This window comes from Vidua chalybeata, chromosome 4 (genome assembly GCF_026979565.1).
Source record: "Vidua chalybeata isolate OUT-0048 chromosome 4, bVidCha1 merged haplotype, whole genome shotgun sequence".
NCBI lineage: Eukaryota > Metazoa > Chordata > Aves > Passeriformes > Viduidae > Vidua > Vidua chalybeata.
In genome coordinates, this window is record NC_071533.1 from 46,939,920 (window position 1) to 46,959,854 (window position 19,935).

Sequence of the window (19,935 nt, forward strand, 5' to 3'; positions counted from 1 at the left end):
ACATGTATGAAGCCAAAATCTGTTAAACATTTTCCAAAGAAAATTCACTGCATACTGCCAACACAGAGAAAGAATAGAGAATTCTATACCTGGTGTTGCTGGATGAATTAATTGTGTAGTCTGTATTGAAAATAATAGGAAGTTTGTGCATCAAGAACTATGTATTCAGACTAAGGTATGAGAAATAGGGGAAAAAGAGCAGGTTTGTTTTCTTGATCCTGTACATTCTAATGTATCAAATTGATACCAGTTCTACTGTTGTGTTTGTATTTGTGGTGTTACCAATCAGTTCATGTGTATTATATAAAACAAAGGAATATCTAGACGTCACACTCTATGAAAATGTGTGGTCAGTCGTCCATAATAGATGCTTAATTTCACTGTCAAAGACTGTGAATTTTGTTCACATTATTTAGGTTACCTTGTAAAATGTAAAGTGACATTGCTCTGGTGTCAGGAGGCTGCTTTGCCTCTGCCTTGGCATTGAGTGTTTCATACCAGTATCAAGATTAATATTCATATTAGGTATGGGGTTTTTTAAGGACCTCATAAGAATGCCTCAAAAAAGGGCATCTAGCAGAAACTCAGTTTCTTGATCTGTCTAAACATATTATTGAGAATAATTTACATAACCAAGAAAATCAGAATAGCACTTGTATAAAAATGGATGTGCTCAAAATGAGTATCTATTTTATGAGTTTGCAATTTTTTTCTCTTTTATTGTATCTAGTAGCACAGTTTAAGATTGCTACCACCTTGCTGGTAAATAAGTGTTAATGAAATAAATGAGAAAGTCTGAATAAATGCAGTATAATGCAGAAGTGTCTGCTAATTCTGCAGAGACTGCTGAGTCTAGCGCGTTTGATGCTGGTGAACCAAGGAGACAGCCACGTGTGCCACAGTACTGGGTGTGCATGACATCAGCAGGGATTCAGTATAGCTGGAGCAAGTGAGGCAGGGATAAATCCAGCTTTCAGACAGGCTTCATGCACTATCAGTAGTGCTACATAGTTGGAACAAAAACCACTGCAGTGAAGTAGACCTGCTTGTCTGCTCTGCCATCACATGCTTCAGCAACCCAGGTAAACTACATCCTCCCATCACTACTGTGAAAGCAAATCCAAGAGATTTGAGTGAAGAATGGCTCTTTCTTTGTATTTGCTTATAGGTTGGAAGCTAAGATCTGGAATGTGCACCTGTTTTTAGAGCAGTGTTTGCTGAATTTCATTGTGTTCATAAAGCTGTTTACTGTACTTTCTTTCAAGTCATAAGACTTTATTTTCCACTGGTAGGAGCAAGCAGACTTTGGAAACAGTAGAAACCCGATGGTCAACAGGACTTTCAGAATTGTGAAATAATGATAAATTTAGTGAAGAAGTTGCTCTGAAAAACAAAGTTCTGTTCAGGGACATGGGAAACCTAGGTTTAACATTTGGGCTCTAGTCATAATTTGTTGGGATGATTCTGGATAGATTGCCATCTTTTTTGAGCATTGACATCCTTTTTAGAAAAAAAATATTCTTTTGGTAAAATAATTAAAGATTTTTTGTTATTAAACACTCTAATAATCACTACAGACAAGTTTCCATGTATATTAATATAATTTCTGTGAGGCAGGATAAAATACTCTAGATGTTATCAGAGTAGAAAGCAAGGAGCTTAATTAAAATTCCTTTAAGTAACCACACGTCATATTTTTAGTCTTTGGAAATTTTTGTATTGTCAGTTGGACATGCAAACCCTATTCTACAACAAGTGTCACAGGAAATATGAAGTACCTCTGAAATTACATGTGCTTCAAAAATAACAGTAAAAAGCTTAATTGCTAAATGTGAGTGATGTAAAATGATCTACTACTTTAGCAATTAATTATAAAAATAGCAACCAAGAATATAAATCTGCTTGATGAAAACTGCAGAGCCCCTCAAGATTGTGTTGAGCATGTTTATTTTATAGTTGGGTACCTTATTTTAAAAAGCAATAAAGTAATTCCAGCTGTGTTTTCAGATATCTGGAAAGAGGGGAGATACCTAATGGAAGTTTTGCTTCAGTCTGAGCATTCCAACTTCCTGAGACACAGCAGCACCTGAACCCAAATTTCAGTTAAAGCAAAAACCGCAAAAAACTTGGGGGAAAAGCACATATGAAGTGCCAATGCTTGGCTAAGTGTAAAGTAGTACCCCCCCAAAAAAATCTGAAAGCTAAAAATCATCATTTTGTATTAGCCATGAAGTAAAATGGACTCATCAGCTGACACTGGCTGGGGTGTGTTCATTACCTTCCAGTTACCTTTTATGTTTGAACCCTGAATAGTCTCATTGGTAAATAGGATGCTACTTTGTATCCTCAAATACTTGCTGCATTTGGGCTGTGTGAAGAGAAACAGGGTGATAAAATAGTAGCATTCTTTATTATCAAATTGGGTACTAAATAACCTTTTCTAGTTCTAGACACTTGTGTTTAACATGAAACAACTTTGTTTTTCATTGAGCATACATCAGGGCGTGTTGCCTTTTGACCTAGGAGTGTGTTGTCTGTCTAATTAGCCTTTGTATTGTTTTACTGTTCCTTGCAACTATCCAAACAATTTGGTGTGGCCCTAGCAACCAAACAATACTGTTTAACAAAGATTTCCTTACTGCATTGCTCCCAGATTTCCCACATAGCAGTAGCTCACATCAGAGCAAACAAACAGGATATTGTTTCAAGTGGATAATATTCACTGTTTTCAAGCGATTTATGAAAGTAGTTTTTTAGTTTTGAACTGTTGCAAGTTGTATGGTTTCTGGTTCCAGATCTCATCTGAAGTTTTGTAGAATGCTTCATGTTTTGAAGCTTAAAGATGTTTGAGACTTACGTTTTCTCTGGCAGCTAAGAGTAAAGAATGGCTTATGCTTTGATGGTAAAGAATAGCAGAAAAAGTTATTTAATCCTGTCCTGCAATGACTTTTTTTTCCATTAAGCATATTTAAATTCATATAGATCCTTCTTACAATTTTATTGATTGCAAATTCATGAGTGAATTAATCCCACTGAATGTAATTATACCAGATAATAATGTCGTTTGACCTAGCTAAGAAATATGAGAATAGATTTTGACTTTTCTTTAATAAACTCTTGTATATTTACTTATTAAACAGTCGAGCTCCCTCTCCATTTTCCCTCCTACATGTTTTTCTGTGTGTATTTAACTAAATTACTGGTTTTACAAAGCAGATAAAACCATGAACATTGTTATATGCAAGACAAGAGTCTCGATGCTAATGTGAATTAGAGTCCTCAGCAAGTTCATGGATGAAAGTAAATCCTAATTTTTTCTTCCTTTTATGTACTCTTACATTTTAGCGAAACTAAGGTATTTGTAATACTCTCATGGCAGTGTTTATAATTGCTTCAGTTTGACAGTTTCCCCTTGTTTTTTGGGGGTGGTAAGTTCATTGCCACCTGGAGAGTTTGTGCATGTGAACACAGAGATTAGTAACGTGAATGGCTGTAGGATAGCTTTGGCTCTGCTTTGCTGCTGAAAGAGTTAAAAGGCAAGCCCTGTCCCTGCACTGACTCTGTGCTGGCACATACCTGTATGTGATACGTGCCTTGGACAAATGATTGTGTCAAAATTAACGTGGGGGAAAAATTAATATGCATGCTGCTTTTCCAGTTCAGTTCTTTGCACAGCTGACTCTGTTATGTTTGCTTGCACAGGAAGGGAGAGAGCTGGCTGGAAGGGATTGCATCCCTTGTCAGTACTGCAGCATGTGCCATCCAAAGGGGGCTGTGTGAAACTATAGCCAAGCAGTGGGGCTTGCTAATGCTGGTGCATATAAGGCTGTCCTGGCTTATGGTCATGACCATTTCCTTGGCTGCATGGTCGTGACCTCTGCCTTGTACTGAAATTTCTGCAGCATTTACAAGAGCTAGTCTGGTTAAAGTCCAGTTGCTTCCTTTTTTTCTTGCCAGCATTAGATTTTTGTCCAGTTTATCAATTTCTAATGGTTTTGCTTGAGCCTGAGGAAGGAGTTTACCTGTGTTCAGATCAGTGTAGACAGCCCTTCATCCTTAGTGAGGGAAGCTGTTTTATAGCTTTTAAAGTTAACATACTAAGGTGGTCTCTTTTACTGAGGATTGAATTGCTAACATAAAGGAAAGATAGCACTTTAAAGATGATCAGCTCTCAATGTTTCCTGATTCTTAAGTGACAGGGGCTTTTTGAATGTGATCTTTTAAAATCTGAAGACAGAAATGTATTACGTAAACACGCTATTAAGAGTTACCTACCTAACTGTCTACATCTGAATATAGTTTGGGATTAAGGAGCACAGTGGCACAGTGGTCTTTCTTAGTTTCCCCAGAGAGTGAAAAGAGCTGGTTGAGTGCCAGCTCCTCACTCTTCAGGAGCAGGAACTGGACCAGAGCTCTGGCATATTCGCTTCAGTCCAGATCATGCGACAGTTGTGGCGTATCCAGTAAGTAAGTCTGGAATGAGCTGAAGCTGCTGCTTTGCTAAATTTCTTCTGACAAGACATAAGTAATGATATTCAAAAGGAGATTTAAACAGTCTCATTTCTTTCCAGCCTGTTAGCATTAATATGTCTTTTAAAATAAGACAGTCCATCTTGTTTGTTGACTAGAACAAGGCTTTAGCTGTCTCACAAACTTTCATATTTAGGATAAAAGCAACTGCAAATGTTAGAAATATATGGTATCTGTTGTGGGCCCTTAGCTACTCAAATTTCTGTTTTGCCTATCCCATGCTTGGTATTTCTGTTTGTTACCTGCTATGGCTATGAAGGATGTCTTTATTCCTTCTTTTCACCTCTTCTCAAACCTCTGTGCTCTTGTTTTTGACACATTTTCATCTCTCATTTTCTGGGCTGCCTTTTGATTGATGCTTAAGGATGTCAAGAGTATGGATGCTGGAGAACATAGGCATTGTAAAGACATTAAATATTTTTTCAAGTCCCTGCAATGTTTATGTTTCTGTACTGAAGGATGAGCCAATCATCAGATGTGGGATGAGAAAGAGTTTTGGGCTGTCATCTTCCTTTTGCAGCCTGTGCTTTGTTCTGTTTCTTAATGCTTTTGTGTACTTATATGTAGTGAGCTTCTACCATAGGGATCTAAATCATGGCAGTGTCTGTGATGTCCCATTGTCTCTGGCTGTGTGGGACATGCTCTTCTCTGTCTTTTAGGGCCTCTGTTACTGAGATCAAAGTGCTGGATTGAAGTGTTAGAGGATGTTTAGAAATGTTTTATGACATGCAGTGTGTGCCTGTTGTTCTGGTGTTACCCTTGGTTCCTGGGAACTCAGTTTTGTGACCTTGTGCAAGTCTTTCCAGCCTCAAAGAAAGGATTCTGCAATTTATGTTTATTTCCTGTTTTGTACAACAGGAAAAAATATGCATTGCTCCAGCTAAATATCAAGTTTGTACAGTAGTGTAGACATTAAAAATAAGTCATGTGTAGTACTCATAATCTTGTGCAAGGTAACCTTCCTTTTGGATTAGAAACAAGATAGTTGGGGGCATTCAGTTTTCACTCCTGCAGAATTTCTCACTTCACTAGTGCATTTGATAAATGATACATTTCAATGGAAGTTTTGTGAGTCTGTGTTATATTATGTAAAATGTAACTTTCTGAATTGATAGAAAACATAATGAATGGCCAAGACTTAAGTTGAGAAGATGTGATGTACCAACATTTGGTCTCCATGTTTGGTCTCATGTTTTTTTCATAAATGAGTTGAAAAAGCCATTTGAGAAAAAATTGTGGATAATATTTAGCTTATAGGGTTTGCACATGTAAAAACTGAGAACATGTAAAAAAAATTTCACGTTCAGCAAAATAAATCAAATGTGTCTCCTCACACTTTACCTACAAAAAGCCTTAAAAAAGCTTACCTAAACACATCACGAAATGTAGCAGAATGAAACAGATGGGAACTAGGCTCCCTGCATGATTGTCTTACGAAAATAAAATCATAATGTAAATAGATAAGAATTATTAATAACAATTCCTAATATCAATTGAAAAATAACATCTGCAGTCATGGAATAAACCAGGGAAATATCAGACCTACCTTGGTATATCTGGGTCATCATTAAGAGGTGTCAACAGTTATTTTGATATATAGTGTGCAAGACAAGAATTGTAATTATTAACTGTGATTGTTTTGTGTATTGAACCTCTGTGTGTGAGTTCTGAAACATGATTTTCAGTACCGCAGTTCTCATTGCTGGCAGCTTTCCCAGTAAATAAATGGTTTGGAGTGCTTTGGGAGAAAGAAAAAATAAAGGTGGATAACTACATGTAAAGTTTGTATATGACAATTTTGGTATGAAAGCAAAAGCATTAATTCTTAGAAAATGAAATATATATACAGTTTTATTTGTATTGATTAATAAATATTTCTTACAAGAAACAAGTTTTTAATGTGGGACTAGAAGATCAGTTAGCATGACATGTCTATAAAGGGTTTGCATTCTTGTTAGGAAAATCAGCTTACTGACAAAAAGTGCCAAGGAAGAATTTCTCTTGAAGGTATTTGGACACCAAATAGAAACATGAACTTAATGGATGATCTATAAAGTGGAATCAAGGAATGCTTCTCATACTATAGGGGATATAACCCTTTCCATTCAACCTTCTGATTTTTAGTCATACTTGAACTGAAAGTAGTGTGTGTTAATCATGGTCACTGTAGAGCATTGGATTGGTAACAGAAGTGACCAACATTGTAAACCCTTGTGTAACTTAAGAGTAGAAATTCCAACCTAACTAAAACAAATTCTTGTTGTATGTTACAGTTAGTTGTTTCCTTCTGTTTTAGGGAATTTAATGTGTGAAAATGTGTGTGTGATGAATGGGAAACTGACTGGCACCATGTTTAGAAGCTCTGCTTTATAGCTCTGTGTTTTTCTTGTTTTTTACCTATAGCCTCCGCACCACCCAGCAGAGTAAATAAACGTAGAGTTTCTCCAAGTGTTGTTTCCACCTGGGAAAAGAGAGGCATCATCATGTCTAACATTACTATTGACCCAGATGTGAAACCGGGCGAGTATGTCATCAAAAGCCTCTTTGCTGAATTTGCTGTTCAAGCTGAAAAGAAAATTGAACTTGTAATGGCTGAACCTTTGGTGAGTCCTTTTTTTATAGTATCTCTCAAAACGGTCTTGTTTTGTTCTGAAATAGGCTGATTTATCGTATGTATGGTTACTGAAGAAAGCACTCCCAGATATTGTTGACTTTTCAAAGAGATTACTTCAGGAATAAATAAGCTTCTGCAAACAGGGTTGCTATCTGATTTGTTTTATTGACTTGTGTCAAAACTGTTACCTAGTAGTTACTGGAAACAAGACCTCTTAGTGTATCCCTAAGGTCTGTGAAGTTACAAAGGGAAATAGGAACAACAAAAAATATTCCTTCATTAATACTGTGAAGTGTGTTTCCTGTCAGTGTTTCTTTTAAGTAATACTTTCAAGGAAATATGCATTTGGTTTGTTTTCCAAAGTAATGATACTAACACCTGGAATAATGTAGTAGTCTGCATATATTGGAGATTAAGCAACAAGGCAAAATTCCATTGGTGATCGAGACCTTGTGGTCCTGAAATAAATGGTTTTCTTTTAATTTGGAAATTTCTGAAAAAAAACACCCAAAACCCCAAAGCCACAACAAACAAAAGCAGATTTTTTTTTTTTTAACCTGGAAATTCACTGGGCAGGTGAGATGCTGTGGCTAGCAGAAGGCCAGCTCACAGAAAGCTTCTATTGACAGCTGCTGCTTGCTGAAGTGTTCATGTGCAGAAAGTGCATATGTGAGCATTTGACCCCCAGTTTTGAAACTTCAGGAAAAAGTTTTCTTAGGAAGCAGTCCAAAAGAACACAAAAGCAGGACTAAAACTGTTTTGTGGATTATGGAATCATCTTCAACTACAACTGAGGCTGAGGAAAATGAAACTTTTATTTATACCTATTCTTTATATATATATGTCTGTGTGCACCAGGCAAGTTCACAACTTTAATATAACTTGTCTCTTTGTTTTTAAGATATCCAGAAAAGTAAGGTATTCAGGAGGGGTTTATAAGAAAACAAAAAGACTTCGTAGCAAAAGGGGCACACAAGCAATGAAGGGTACCTGGCTAAAAATGAGAGGAGAGCTGTAGTGGCAGTGATGCTGTGGGTGGAAAGGCTGGTAGGTCCACTGTCCATCTATGTGCCAAATGCTGCTCCTCCAGCCCCATTTCCATCCGTTGGCTGAACAGACTGGGAGGGCAGTGCTTGGCCAGAGGGACAGACTGCTTGGAACTGAGGTGGGCTGAATAGGGCTTTTCCTGCAGACATGGCTAGTTTGGAGCCAAATCTAACCAGAATAATGGGAGCAAGGCAAATATAATAGCCCTGGAGTTCATTTGTGCTGCAAAATTTTTCCCTAGACCAGATAAAATAAGTCCTCTGTCATCAATTGATACAATCAATGTTGTATCTCATTGCCATGCTGTTGACTGTTAATTAAACAAATGTTTTTAAATCTGTTAATCATACAAAATTGAAACATCTCACCAGATTAAAAATTAGAACCCCCATGAAACTAATTAAATAATTCGCTTTTCACAGAAGGGTGATTCCCAGCTCTTTTGCCCTTCTGAGATTTTATGATAATTGCATGAGGTTTACCTTAGTCAAGATTTTTTTACTGATAAGAATCTGAAGTCAGTATTTTGTGTGTTTACAGTCTGTATATTTTTTTTAGGATAAAGTAAGAAATTACAAATACTACTAAAGTAGTCCTCTATAAAGGTTTTAAACAGTTTTGTCTGTGTTCATTTACTAAGCTGAATTCATTTAAACAAAATGTGTTTTAATGGAATCAAATGTAATTTATATGTATAGTCAGCTTTCCTTATTTTCTATTGGTGAGTGAGAAGGATTGTATAGAAAACCAGCAAATTAAGAGAGCCAAAAGCTGTGGAAAAGTGAAACAACCTCAGCCTGTATAACATAAAGAGGTAGAAGGGAATCCTTAGGTGTCCTACTGAAAGGAAATACTGAAATATTGAAGCAGCTTTATTTCTGTATGTAGAATTAAATACTGAACATTCAGTTCTAGTGTATGAAATTTAAAAAGAAACATTAAAAGGCTGGAAGAGCACCAGGAAAGCACTGATTGTGATTGGATAAAAGGTTTTAATGGAAGAGTGGAAAGCCCTTTATTATTTTAGTGTAATTTGATTTTGTGGAATGACTTGGCTGCAAACAAAAGTGTGAAGAATATATATAGAGTTACATAAATCTTAAATGAAGCTAGGCTGTTGGGTGAAGCTGTTTGAGAGAATTTAAAGCCAGTCCAATCAAAATTAGGAGCTAGACAGTTTTTAAAACTTGAACATGACAGTAGGGGAACAAAAATTAATTAAAATATAAATTTAAAAAAGTCACTGCAGATCAAGACAGCATCTGTGAGTGAGGGGTAATATAATTTTTGCTAGATGTATGGATTTTGCTAGATGTATGGATTACATTTAAAAGTAACTGACTTATGATTTCAAAAATTACTAAATTGTTTCTCTGGCTGTGATTTTTACCCAATTTCTTCTTACTAATTTAATTAACTCTGCTTGCAAAATTGTAATACCTCAGCATTTTCAAAGTTACAGATAGAGCTTATCAGCAAATGCTTAAAATAAATGAATAAATGAAAGCAGCAAGTGTAATGACAGGAAGGAAGATCATCCTTTCAGTGAATAAATAAAATAAAACCATTTCTTTTTTTAACCAGCAATGCTAAGTCTTTTGCAGCAGTATATAGTTTTAAAGGAAAAGAGAGCCCAAGAGTAGTCTTGTAGCTTAAAAAATACTCCTTCTCAGTTGAGAGGGATGACACTGAGGAATGACACCAGCATTCCCCAGATGTGACATAAACCATAACAGATAAAAAGATTAGCAATAAACTCAATTATTTTGCATTTTGTCAGCTGCATGTAAATATGAATTGTTAGAATTTAAGCAGAGTGTTTAACATGGTGCCACCTACTGAATGGTAGTTGTCTCACGTTGATGTCACAACTAGCAAGAGTATTTAAGGCAGTTACCAACACAATTTTATTCTGTTATGGAAATACTATACATGGCTCAGACTAGCACTGTACACTTTTGTAAGTCTTGCTTTGGTGCTTTCAAAAGTTTATCTGAAGCAAAATTTAGCGCAGTATTCTGCTTGCCCCTGGGGCAAGGGTGCACTGCGCAGCCCTTGGGCTGCAGGAGGCAAGGCAGCATCCCTTGTCTGGTTTCTTCCCTGCAGCTTGGAGCACAGCCAGAAACACTCGAGTTTGCTGTGCACACCTGAGCCACCCTGCTGAGGTGTGCTAGCCACCAGAGGCCAGTGCCAGGGAACGCTGGAGAGGGGCCAATGGGTGGTACCTTTTTCCATGGGTGCAGTTGTTTGCACAGCACATGCACATCCTGATCCCTGCTGCCTGCTGTATGTTGACATTTCTCCTTTACACAATGGATGCAAACTGCTCTTTGCTTAATGCAATAGTGTTTTGGTTTTTTTCATTTCACTTGTAAAAGATAAATGTAGACCTATTATTTTAATCTCTCTCTGAACTTCAGGAAGCCACAAAAATAAATCTTAAGTTATTAATTCAGTTAGAGTTTCCAGACCTTTACTTTATGCTGTTGAATAGATATTTTTATATCATGTGAGATGACTGGAGCCATGACAAAGTAGAGGTAGAGAAGACATTAAAAAAATAGATTTTAAAGCCAAATAATTCAAAGGACTTGATAAACCTGTGGTTGGGTTCAAGAGTATTATTTGATTATATCAGGTTTGTTTGGTCAGTGTTACATTAACTCTACAGTACATTTACCTTTTAACAGTTAAGATCCTTAGTGCTGAGGAAACATAATAGAGTTGGTTATGAACTTGTAAGGTCTTCATTCTTTCTGACCTTAAAATCTTAAACATTTGATATACAGAAGTATCTAAATTAGTGTGGATTATGGGAGGGAAGCTAAACTTTCAGAACTAGTTTGCTCTCTGTTGACATGGATTTTAAATTCTTTGTGTAAAGACTTACAGATTATTTCATTTCTCTTTGATTTGTCATTCTTTTCTTTAGCGATTTTCAGGTTTAGACACACACAATGGGTATAGTGAACCCAGGGTTTCTTCACTTGTATAATAGTTTTGTAGTATTATGGTGGAAACATGGTTTGTTGGGATGTTGTATCCTAAGGAGACTTAGGGAACCTTACTTTTCCCATCTTCTTACAGGAAAGTCACTTTTCCATCTTATAAGGAAATAGTTTTCTAGTTTTTGTCATTTAACTTAATTAGCGATGACACAATGTTTGTATAGAGTGAAACATTTCTTGTATTTCTGCTTTATAGATAAGCTAGCAATTATTGTGCAGTTTATCTGAAAGCATAATACAGATAACACGCATTCATCTCTAGCAGGCGTTGCTGTGTAAAAAAAAAAAAAGGAGGGAAGCCTGCTAGCTGAAAGAAAACTTGGCTTTGCAAGTGGTCTCTAGAATTTTTAGTATATCTTCAAAATACCAATTCTCATAACAGTGTTTTGAACAGATTTAACATGTAAAATCACATGAATTTAAAAGAATCAAGAAAGTGAAACCTTTTCCCCCTTGCTTTTGAGTAGACAGTGTAAGTATATTGTCTATTACATCAGTTGATCAAAAACTAAAGCTTTTTCAGAATACTCAATGCATTTTCCTAGAAACCCCCTTCTTAAAATGTTTTCTAATTTGGGCATACTGGAAGTGAACATAATGGTAGTATTTTCATAGATAATTAAGTGGATTTCTTTGGATTATGGAAAGTGAAAGCAACTTGGGAATTGGCATCTGTATTATTTCAAATTATACTTTCAGAGTAGGCAAATGCTTTCTGCCTGGGCAGTGTTGAACTCAAATTTTCAGAGGCTGTAATAGTTGCCAGATATTGCATTCTTTTTAATACCAAATACAGCTGCCCTTACAGGAAAAATGCTGGAAACTGTGCTGTATTTTCAAGATTACAATTAGGACAAGAAAAAACAAGTTGCCAGTTCAAACCTTGGATTTGGGACATGCAATATGAATTTTCATCTGCTGAACATATAGGCTGTCTCTTGCAGCCTTCCAAGTGTTAATCATCGAGCAATGTTGACTTTCTCAGTTTTTGTCAACAGCCTGACAGCATGGGTGTTGTCTCATACTAAACTACAGAGCAGTTACTTTGTGCTGAGTTACAACCTGTTGAGAGCAGAACTGGCTATCAGTATTGCTCACACCTCCTTTTGCATGCCAAACCAGGCAAGTTAACTACTTGACTTGCCTTGCTCCATAAAACTTCCTTGTTTGCTTACTGCAAGGTACTTTTTTTTACTTACCTTATGAAAGATAACATTTTGAACTCATTTATATTATCAAGTGAAGGATAGTTTAAAATTTTTTAAAACAGGGAATGCTCAGCAGATCTTTATATATGTTACTGCTTTGCAGTGTGCCCTTAAAGCTGTTACTGTGCCGCTTGGGTTGCTGTAAATCATTGACCCTCAGAGCCAGTCCACAGGACTCAGTGTTCTTTCGTCTTTTTCTTTTTTCTTTTTTTTTCTTTCTTTTCCTCTACCTTTCTTTTTTTTTTCTTTTTTACTTTCCAGGATATCCAAGCAAGGTATAAAAGGTATTTAAGTGTATTATTTCATACTCTACACAGTGACTAGTAAGAATTACTCTTTACTATTAGAGTTTGTAAATGTTTTGTTTCTGTAATGCTTTAATCCTCACTAAATTGTTTTGTCAGGAATATAATTTAATTTTGCTTTTAACAGAGCAGTATGTCATATGCTACTGGTAGCAATAAATATTGTAGTAAGTAAAATTCTAATAATATTTTTTTTGTCCCTTACAGTTATTTCAAGTTAAAACAAGTGATTATTCACATTTTCCTTTTACTGGAGTAGGTCTTCTAGCTGTGTTTCACTGCAGTTCAGGGGAAGAGCAGATTGGAAATGCATTGAACACTTGTCTCTGCCTTTGTGAAGACATTTTAAAAATCATTATTTTAACTTAGAATAGTTGCTATATATGAACATGAATACACTTGTTAATTGAGATGGGAATGGCTTTCCCTCCAAGTTACACTTGACGCCCACCACCAGCTGGTCCCTGTTTGGCCTCTGACATCTTCTGTTTGTCAGTCTTTAATGTTCCTAATGTTTAGCTGCTTAATTAATTTTTGGGAGTATACTTCACATCTGCAGAAATATTTCTATCTAAAAAACAGTGCAAATATTTATATTAAAAGTTATTTATTTGTTCTGTAATGTAACTGGAAAGAAGGAATCTATCTTTGATAATAGTCAATGACATTGTGAAATGTATGTTTCTTTTTATTTTTTTGTACAGGAAAAGCTCTTGTCCAGATCTCTTCAAAGAGGTGAAGATCTTCAGTTTGATCAGGTAGGGGACATATAATTGAAGGCAACTTTTACTGGATTAAGGTGGGCTTTACTTTTGCAGAACAGTGGTTCCACTGTTGTAATAACTTCGGACATTCACAAGTGAATCTGTGAAGATTTAGATTCTGAATGTTAGTTAGACTTTATTTTCCATTGTAGAACGTGATAGTAAGAAACTACTAGAACAGGTAATTATTTGAATGTGGCAGTGAAAACTGGTGGAAGAAAGATGCTGAAATACACTAGAGTACCAAAAGTCTTAGTTTGTTTCTACTATCACTTATTGTTTGAGTGTTTGGGGTTCTGTTTTTATAAACAGTGTTAATTTTATTTCAGTAACACAGCTTTTACTGAGTGCTTTTTGATCCTATGGCAGAAGGTATAGGGTAGATTCAAAGTGTTACTAACGTGTTACTTTGTTCTTTGCTGAGAATATAGATAACTGCTAGCCAATTCCATTTCACTTCCTCTCAGTGAACTGTGTCTGGAAAGACTCTCTGCTCCATTTATTCCTATTTATTGTCTGTCTTTCTAATTCTTCAATAGTGTAGGCATGTTAGTGTCCCATAACCCCTTCCTTGCAGTGGAGAGGCAGCGTTCAGAGGAAGCCCCATGAATTGCCTGTTCCCGTTCTTGAGTGTTCCTGAATAGCATCTACTATATGAAGCTTAGTGTTCTGTCTACACAGAGGTTCTAAAAACAGGCTGAGTGAAGAGAAATAAAAAAATAAAACATGTAACTTTTAAAATTTTATGATATATAAAGAAATTAGTTTGCCTGAAAATACAGTTTTTTAAAAAAAATTTTGATTGTGTATCTGTATATATGTGTGTGTGAGCTCTTATTTTGTTCTTTTCTTATTTGTAATCTACTTTGAAGTCAAGATCTGAACTTTAATGCAACTGAATAACTGCTTTAGACAGATCTGAATGGCTGGGATTATGAACTTTATTAGGGAATTTTGCACATTATTTGGCAAAAGGAATTAAGATTGCGTCTCTCTGTTCGTTGCTCACTGAATAAAACCCTTATTGAGAACAATTCTCCAGCAGTGCAGAAGATTACAGATTAAAAAAGTAAATGTAAAAGTGTGGGAATGAGGAGGATCCAGAGGTCACAGCATCCAGCAGAGAAGCTAGAGTTGTTGCTGGGCCAACCTTGTTCACCCAGAGGTCTTTCTGGAGCCAGGAATCTGAGGAGAAAAGGTGGCTTTACCTGTACCAATAATGGGCTCTGAGCTAGTAAGTGTTGTATGTTGTGAATAAAGAGAGCGTGCTTGGAACACAAGAGGGCCCTGGGACTAAGGTGGTACCTAATTAAGATGTGTTCTCTCAGCTCAGTAAGTGATGAGAAGAGGGATGGAGGAGGAAGGCATGTAGTGTTGCCTGTCCCTCTAATGAAAGGTAAAATAGCATTTAATGGGATTATAAGTCATTTTTGTTAGAAACATAACCAAAGAGGGCTGCTAATAAAACAAGTTTGAAAAATCAATAGCTTTTAATTTCCAAACAGCAGAAATCTTCTGTTTGTCATTTGATATCTTAATTGGAACAATATTACAAATTAATCTAAAACAGGTGAAATTTTGGAAAAGGAGAAGGAAAATTGTATGTTGATACACTCGCTAACTGTTAAAAATTTTAGCATTTTAGTACCAGTGCTTTCTCTTTAGCATTCCTAGCACATCAGGAAGCTACCAGACAGGAATTTTTTTATAGAGCATATATTGCATTTCTTAAAATAATTTTGCTTGTACAGCTTGAAACTGAAATAGCTTGTGTTTTTCTTTTTTTTTTGTTGGTTGTAGGAAATATACTTGGCAATTTCCTACTCTTGTCCTAAGACACCAAAACTTTATGATCACACAGAAGCCTGTGTTGACCTTCTCAGTGACTGAAAGCAGATGTATGTGAGGTTCAGGCTTGTTCATAATTAGGCTCAACTTGAGCAACATTTTCAGGATCAGGATTTTGGCCAAAGCTGGAATTTGTGCTCTAGCATCTTACTATAATTTTGCTTCTCTCTTTTTACCTCTTACTGTGCTGTTGGATATGTTATGTGAAGCAATTAGCAATGTGTTACAGCCTTTAAGACTTGAGCAGGATTTGCTGTTTCATTCTGAGGAACTGAAGTATACGTCATGTCTGTTGCAGCCCTGTCCTCCTGGGTATTACAGGAGCACTTTGTCTGGATTGCTGCTTTCAACCTAGGCATAATGTAAGGCTGAAATAAAAGAGTTTTCTTGTATAAGAAATAGATCTTCTATATAAGAAATCTTTTTTTTTTTTTAATATGATTTTGAATTTAGTATCCAGGCAGTGTAGTAATTATTTAAAATGAAACATAGCTGATGTTCTGCTTAAATGCTATGCAATATTAGCAAAGATGTCATCTTCCTGGTGATTCCAGTGCCTTTTTATTAGAATACAAAGAATGCAAAACTTGGCAGGAAATAAATAATTATTATGTAAAGCTTCTTATTTTTCAAGAGGAAAATGCTTTATTATGCCAGTAGTTTCTGGGTTTAGGATTTTACCAGTGACATTTTTGAATGTATGTGATACATGCTTGTTTCTGTGGAAGCCAATATAAATTGCCTAACTACTTTTATGAACATTTATGAATGGTATTAGTATTGAGAAACTGTGTAAACTTGCAGGAAAACCTAAGGAAAAGGTTTAGTAAAGCTTAAAATGCAGCTTGCTTCTTTTTCTGCTGCTAATAAACTCATCAGTTCAGAGCACTCTTTAATTCTCGTGACTTGAATTACTGACTAATTAACAAGCTGAAGTAATGTATTCAGAAGATTAAGAGGTCCTTCTGTGGTTTGCCTGTGGTTAACTTGTCCCCATCCCTTCCACAAACCTAAAAACCCAAGATGCTTCAAATGAGGACAAAGAAATAACTGCATTAATGTTATATCAGAGCATGTAATGGCATAATATTATATTGTTATCTGGAATAGTGAATAATAGATAAGTTACAGCATGAGCATGGCTTCTATTTAAACCTTATTTGAAAGATCCAAGAGGTAAGTAACACATAGCATCAGTGAGCAACATGGTGACTCCCCCATTCCAGCCTGTGTTTAGGGAATGGGCTTGCTCCCTGCTGCCTCCTGGAAGCAAGTTTATAATGGCATTTTGCTGTCTTCAGTCATTCTTCTCCTTTCCAAGCTGGGGTACTTAGGAGTTATCTTAAGTTTTTAGTTAAAGGAAGCCTAGATAATTTAAGTTTAATAACATCTTAAAGTCTTCCTTCTATAATGGTTTCTATTGCCACCTCTGTTGCACAGATGAGTTTTCTACTTATACAGATTTTCTGAAAGAAAGCAGAAGATAAGGGAGTTATGCTAAAAGTAAATATCGCTTGAGACCCAGACCAGTCAAATGTATTAAAGGCAATGTAGAGTATCTAAAAGGCTCTTATTTTTTTTTTTAATATAATAACCAAAGAACTAGGTTTTATTAAAGTTATAAACTTCTTCAGTTTAGGAGGGTTAGCTGTTGTCATTTGTGATGTAAAGGTGTGTATACTTCAGACATACGTACGGCAACATTCAGGGACATCCTGAGACCTCTGCTTTTTGTTCTCAATGATTTTATACACCTTATATGTCTATAAATTTGTCATTTTGTGATCCCTGTGAGCTTTGGAACACTTTACTTAAATTTAATATAATAACGGACTTAGTGTGTAATATTTGCAGTAATTGTTCTAGGTGAAAATGACTATGAAGTTGCCACTTTGTGAAGTTATGCGATATATGGTTTTTAACATTAAAAAACAATTTGAAAGATTTATTAAACGGTAGGATTTTCATTGCTATATCAGGCTAAAGTATTTTTCTTACTCTTTCAGTTGATAAGCTCTATGAGCTCAGTAGCAGAGCACTGTCTCCCCTCCTTACTACGCACCTTGTTTGACTGGTACAGGCGCCAAAATGGAACAGAAGATGAATCTTATGAGTATAGACCTCGGTCAAGCACAAAATCAAAGGGGTAAGAATTCTCCTTGCAGAAGTCTGTTTGATTTTCGTGTGCTTTCACATAAGAAAATGTGTGCCTTGTACTTCTGTGACAAGTATTTTGTATTTGGATTTGTCCTTACCTAAATTTGTGTAGAAAAAACACAGTCTTCTTTAAGGTAGTGTATTTAACTTGTGTAGATGATACAAGTGAAGTGACCTAATGATTTTGGTGTGGATATACAGAAGGAAGTTGGATATTGGTAATTCTATGCTAGTTTGTCTTTTTATTTTTTTTTTTTTTTTATTATTGGCAGGTCCTTTTAGGAGGAGGGGACAAGATGTCAGTACTGTGCCAATCTCCCCAGGTCTTTCCACCTATCCATTTTATATACATCTGCAACAGTGATTACATGAAAAACAATGCAGTCATTGTCTCTGCAATATTTGTGTTCAGTCAGGTGTCTGATACCTGTGTTCTTGATTTCTTATTTTAGGGACGACCAACAACGTGAGAGAGATTATCTACTTGAAAGGAGGGACTTAGCTGTAGATTTCATTTTTTGTTTAGTTTTAATAGAGGTTCTAAAACAGGTAAGATCTTTTGCTTTGGCAAATTAATATTTTGCTTGTAATGTTGGTTTTGATAATCTCCTTTAAATTTTTATTTTAAAAACTAGAACATATCTATGATGAGCATATGCAAGGCTGTAATTATGCTCTCAGTTACATAAAGCCTTTGGCCTCTCCTGCCTTTTCTTTACATGCCTGCATTATCTCAGTTCATGTGTCTTGGGAAGCTGCTGATGTACTGCAAAAAGCAGAGCTGTAAAAAATAGCATTTAATTTATGTTCAGTACCCTTTGTCAACTTAAATGTTGTTGAAATACAGATTGAAATTGTTGGATAATGAGGTTAAAATGTCACTTTAGAATTATCCTTATTTGGCTAAGAATGCCAATGCAGATTGTGAAAATGTTATATATTCCACAATTAGCTTGATATATGCCATCAAAGAATGTGTCCTTGGACACTGGTGGGAGTGATTTCTCCAGGGCATCTCACAGTACTGTTTATTTGCTTTATACATGCATGTATGTATAGGTGCTACATACATGTAAGTGATATGTGCATTTCAGATACCTGTTCATCCAGTGCCAGATCCTTTAGTACATGAAGTTCTAAACTTGGCTTTTAAGCACTTTAAACATAAGGAAGGGTAAGTTTCACTTGTGTACTTTAAAATAATTTGTTTTACCAGCCTGTGCTTCTTTGTTGTGATTGCTCTCCTTTGCCTCACCTGTAACATGTTGGTGATAATACCAGTGTGAATGAGCAGGAGTCGATGTCTTTAAATTGAAAACACATCTTGAAAGAACACAGCTGTGTTCAACTAGCACTGAGTTTATTTTGCTTAGAATATACAGAGTGATTTGCATCCTCAGATGCAGTAAGAAAAGTCTGAGTTTGGATAAATATAGTAAAATTTCTATCCAGAATACATTTCTTTTAAAATAAGAAATGAAACTACATTACTTTAAATGTCACCCATGCATTTCATGTTTGAATTTAATTGTTTTTATGGTAATAATTTGCCTGCTAGGGACAAATTTTTTGTTTGTATTTGAGAATTTGCTTGGGGTTTCGAAGAACAAAATTGTATTTAATGTGGTTTTTTCCCTTTATTGGGTTTCTTTTTTTTTTTTTTTTTTTCTTCCTCTTTAGGTATTCAGGAACCAACACTGGGAATGTGCATATTATTGCAGACTTATATGCAGAAGTGACAGGGGTTCTTGCTCAATCAAAGTAAGTTCAGTCTCTGAGTATTCATGTTTAGGGACAGACCAATGTAGACTTAAATACTATTTGATATATTATTATAATAATAGTATATAAATATATGATAAATGCTATTTGAATCTATTCATGTCCCCAGTAGACAATCCTGTAAGTGTCAAATGTAGTCAGGTGTAGTGTGTTGTGTCTGAGTAATGTTCCAGCACAAAACATTTGAACAAATCAAGAAAAAATCTTTTGTACAATTGCTTTGCAGTCAGCTTGTAGGGGCAGGGAAAGGAGGCCCTGTGCCAGTCAACTGTTGTTTACTTCACTGGTATATTCTAATGTTCTGATCTTTGTAGGCACTCTTAATTGCCTAGATTTGAAGTACCAGGGTTCATCTCCCTTGCTTTTCTCATACAGTAGCTGCTGTTATTGTTACAGACTAAAGAAATTGCTTCAAAATTATCAACCTCATAAAAAAGTAACTAAGAATGCAAATAAATTGCTATCTGTATCCCTTGTTCAGGTTTCAAGCTGTTAGGAAGAAGTTTGTCACTGAATTAAAGGAACTGCGGCAAAAAGAACAGAGTCCTCATGTAGTACAGAGTATCATCAGTTTGATTATGGGAATGAAGTTTTTTCGAGTAAAGATGTATCCTGTGGAGGATTTTGAAGCATCATTTCAGTTCATGCAGGTAAATAAATGCTACAGAAAAC

The 19,935-nt window shown here is 35.7% G+C and overlaps 1 protein-coding gene across 14 annotated transcripts in view; it reads left to right on the top strand.

Moving 5' to 3' along the window:
• FRYL (FRY like transcription coactivator) overlaps positions 1-19,935 on the top strand; it is a 167,807-nt gene that overhangs the window by 66,057 nt on the left and 81,815 nt on the right. For all 14 annotated transcript variants that reach the window (XM_053941934.1, XM_053941937.1, XM_053941935.1 and 11 more), the window contains 7 exons: positions 6,934-7,133; positions 13,417-13,470; positions 17,331-17,470; positions 17,934-18,030; positions 18,576-18,655; positions 19,162-19,242; positions 19,745-19,913. In XM_053941934.1, the coding sequence (XP_053797909.1) occupies positions 7,014-7,133; positions 13,417-13,470; positions 17,331-17,470; positions 17,934-18,030; positions 18,576-18,655; positions 19,162-19,242; positions 19,745-19,913 (741 nt within the window). In that variant the 5' untranslated portion in view covers positions 6,934-7,013. The remainder of the gene's footprint in view (positions 1-6,933; positions 7,134-13,416; positions 13,471-17,330; positions 17,471-17,933; positions 18,031-18,575; positions 18,656-19,161; positions 19,243-19,744; positions 19,914-19,935) is intronic.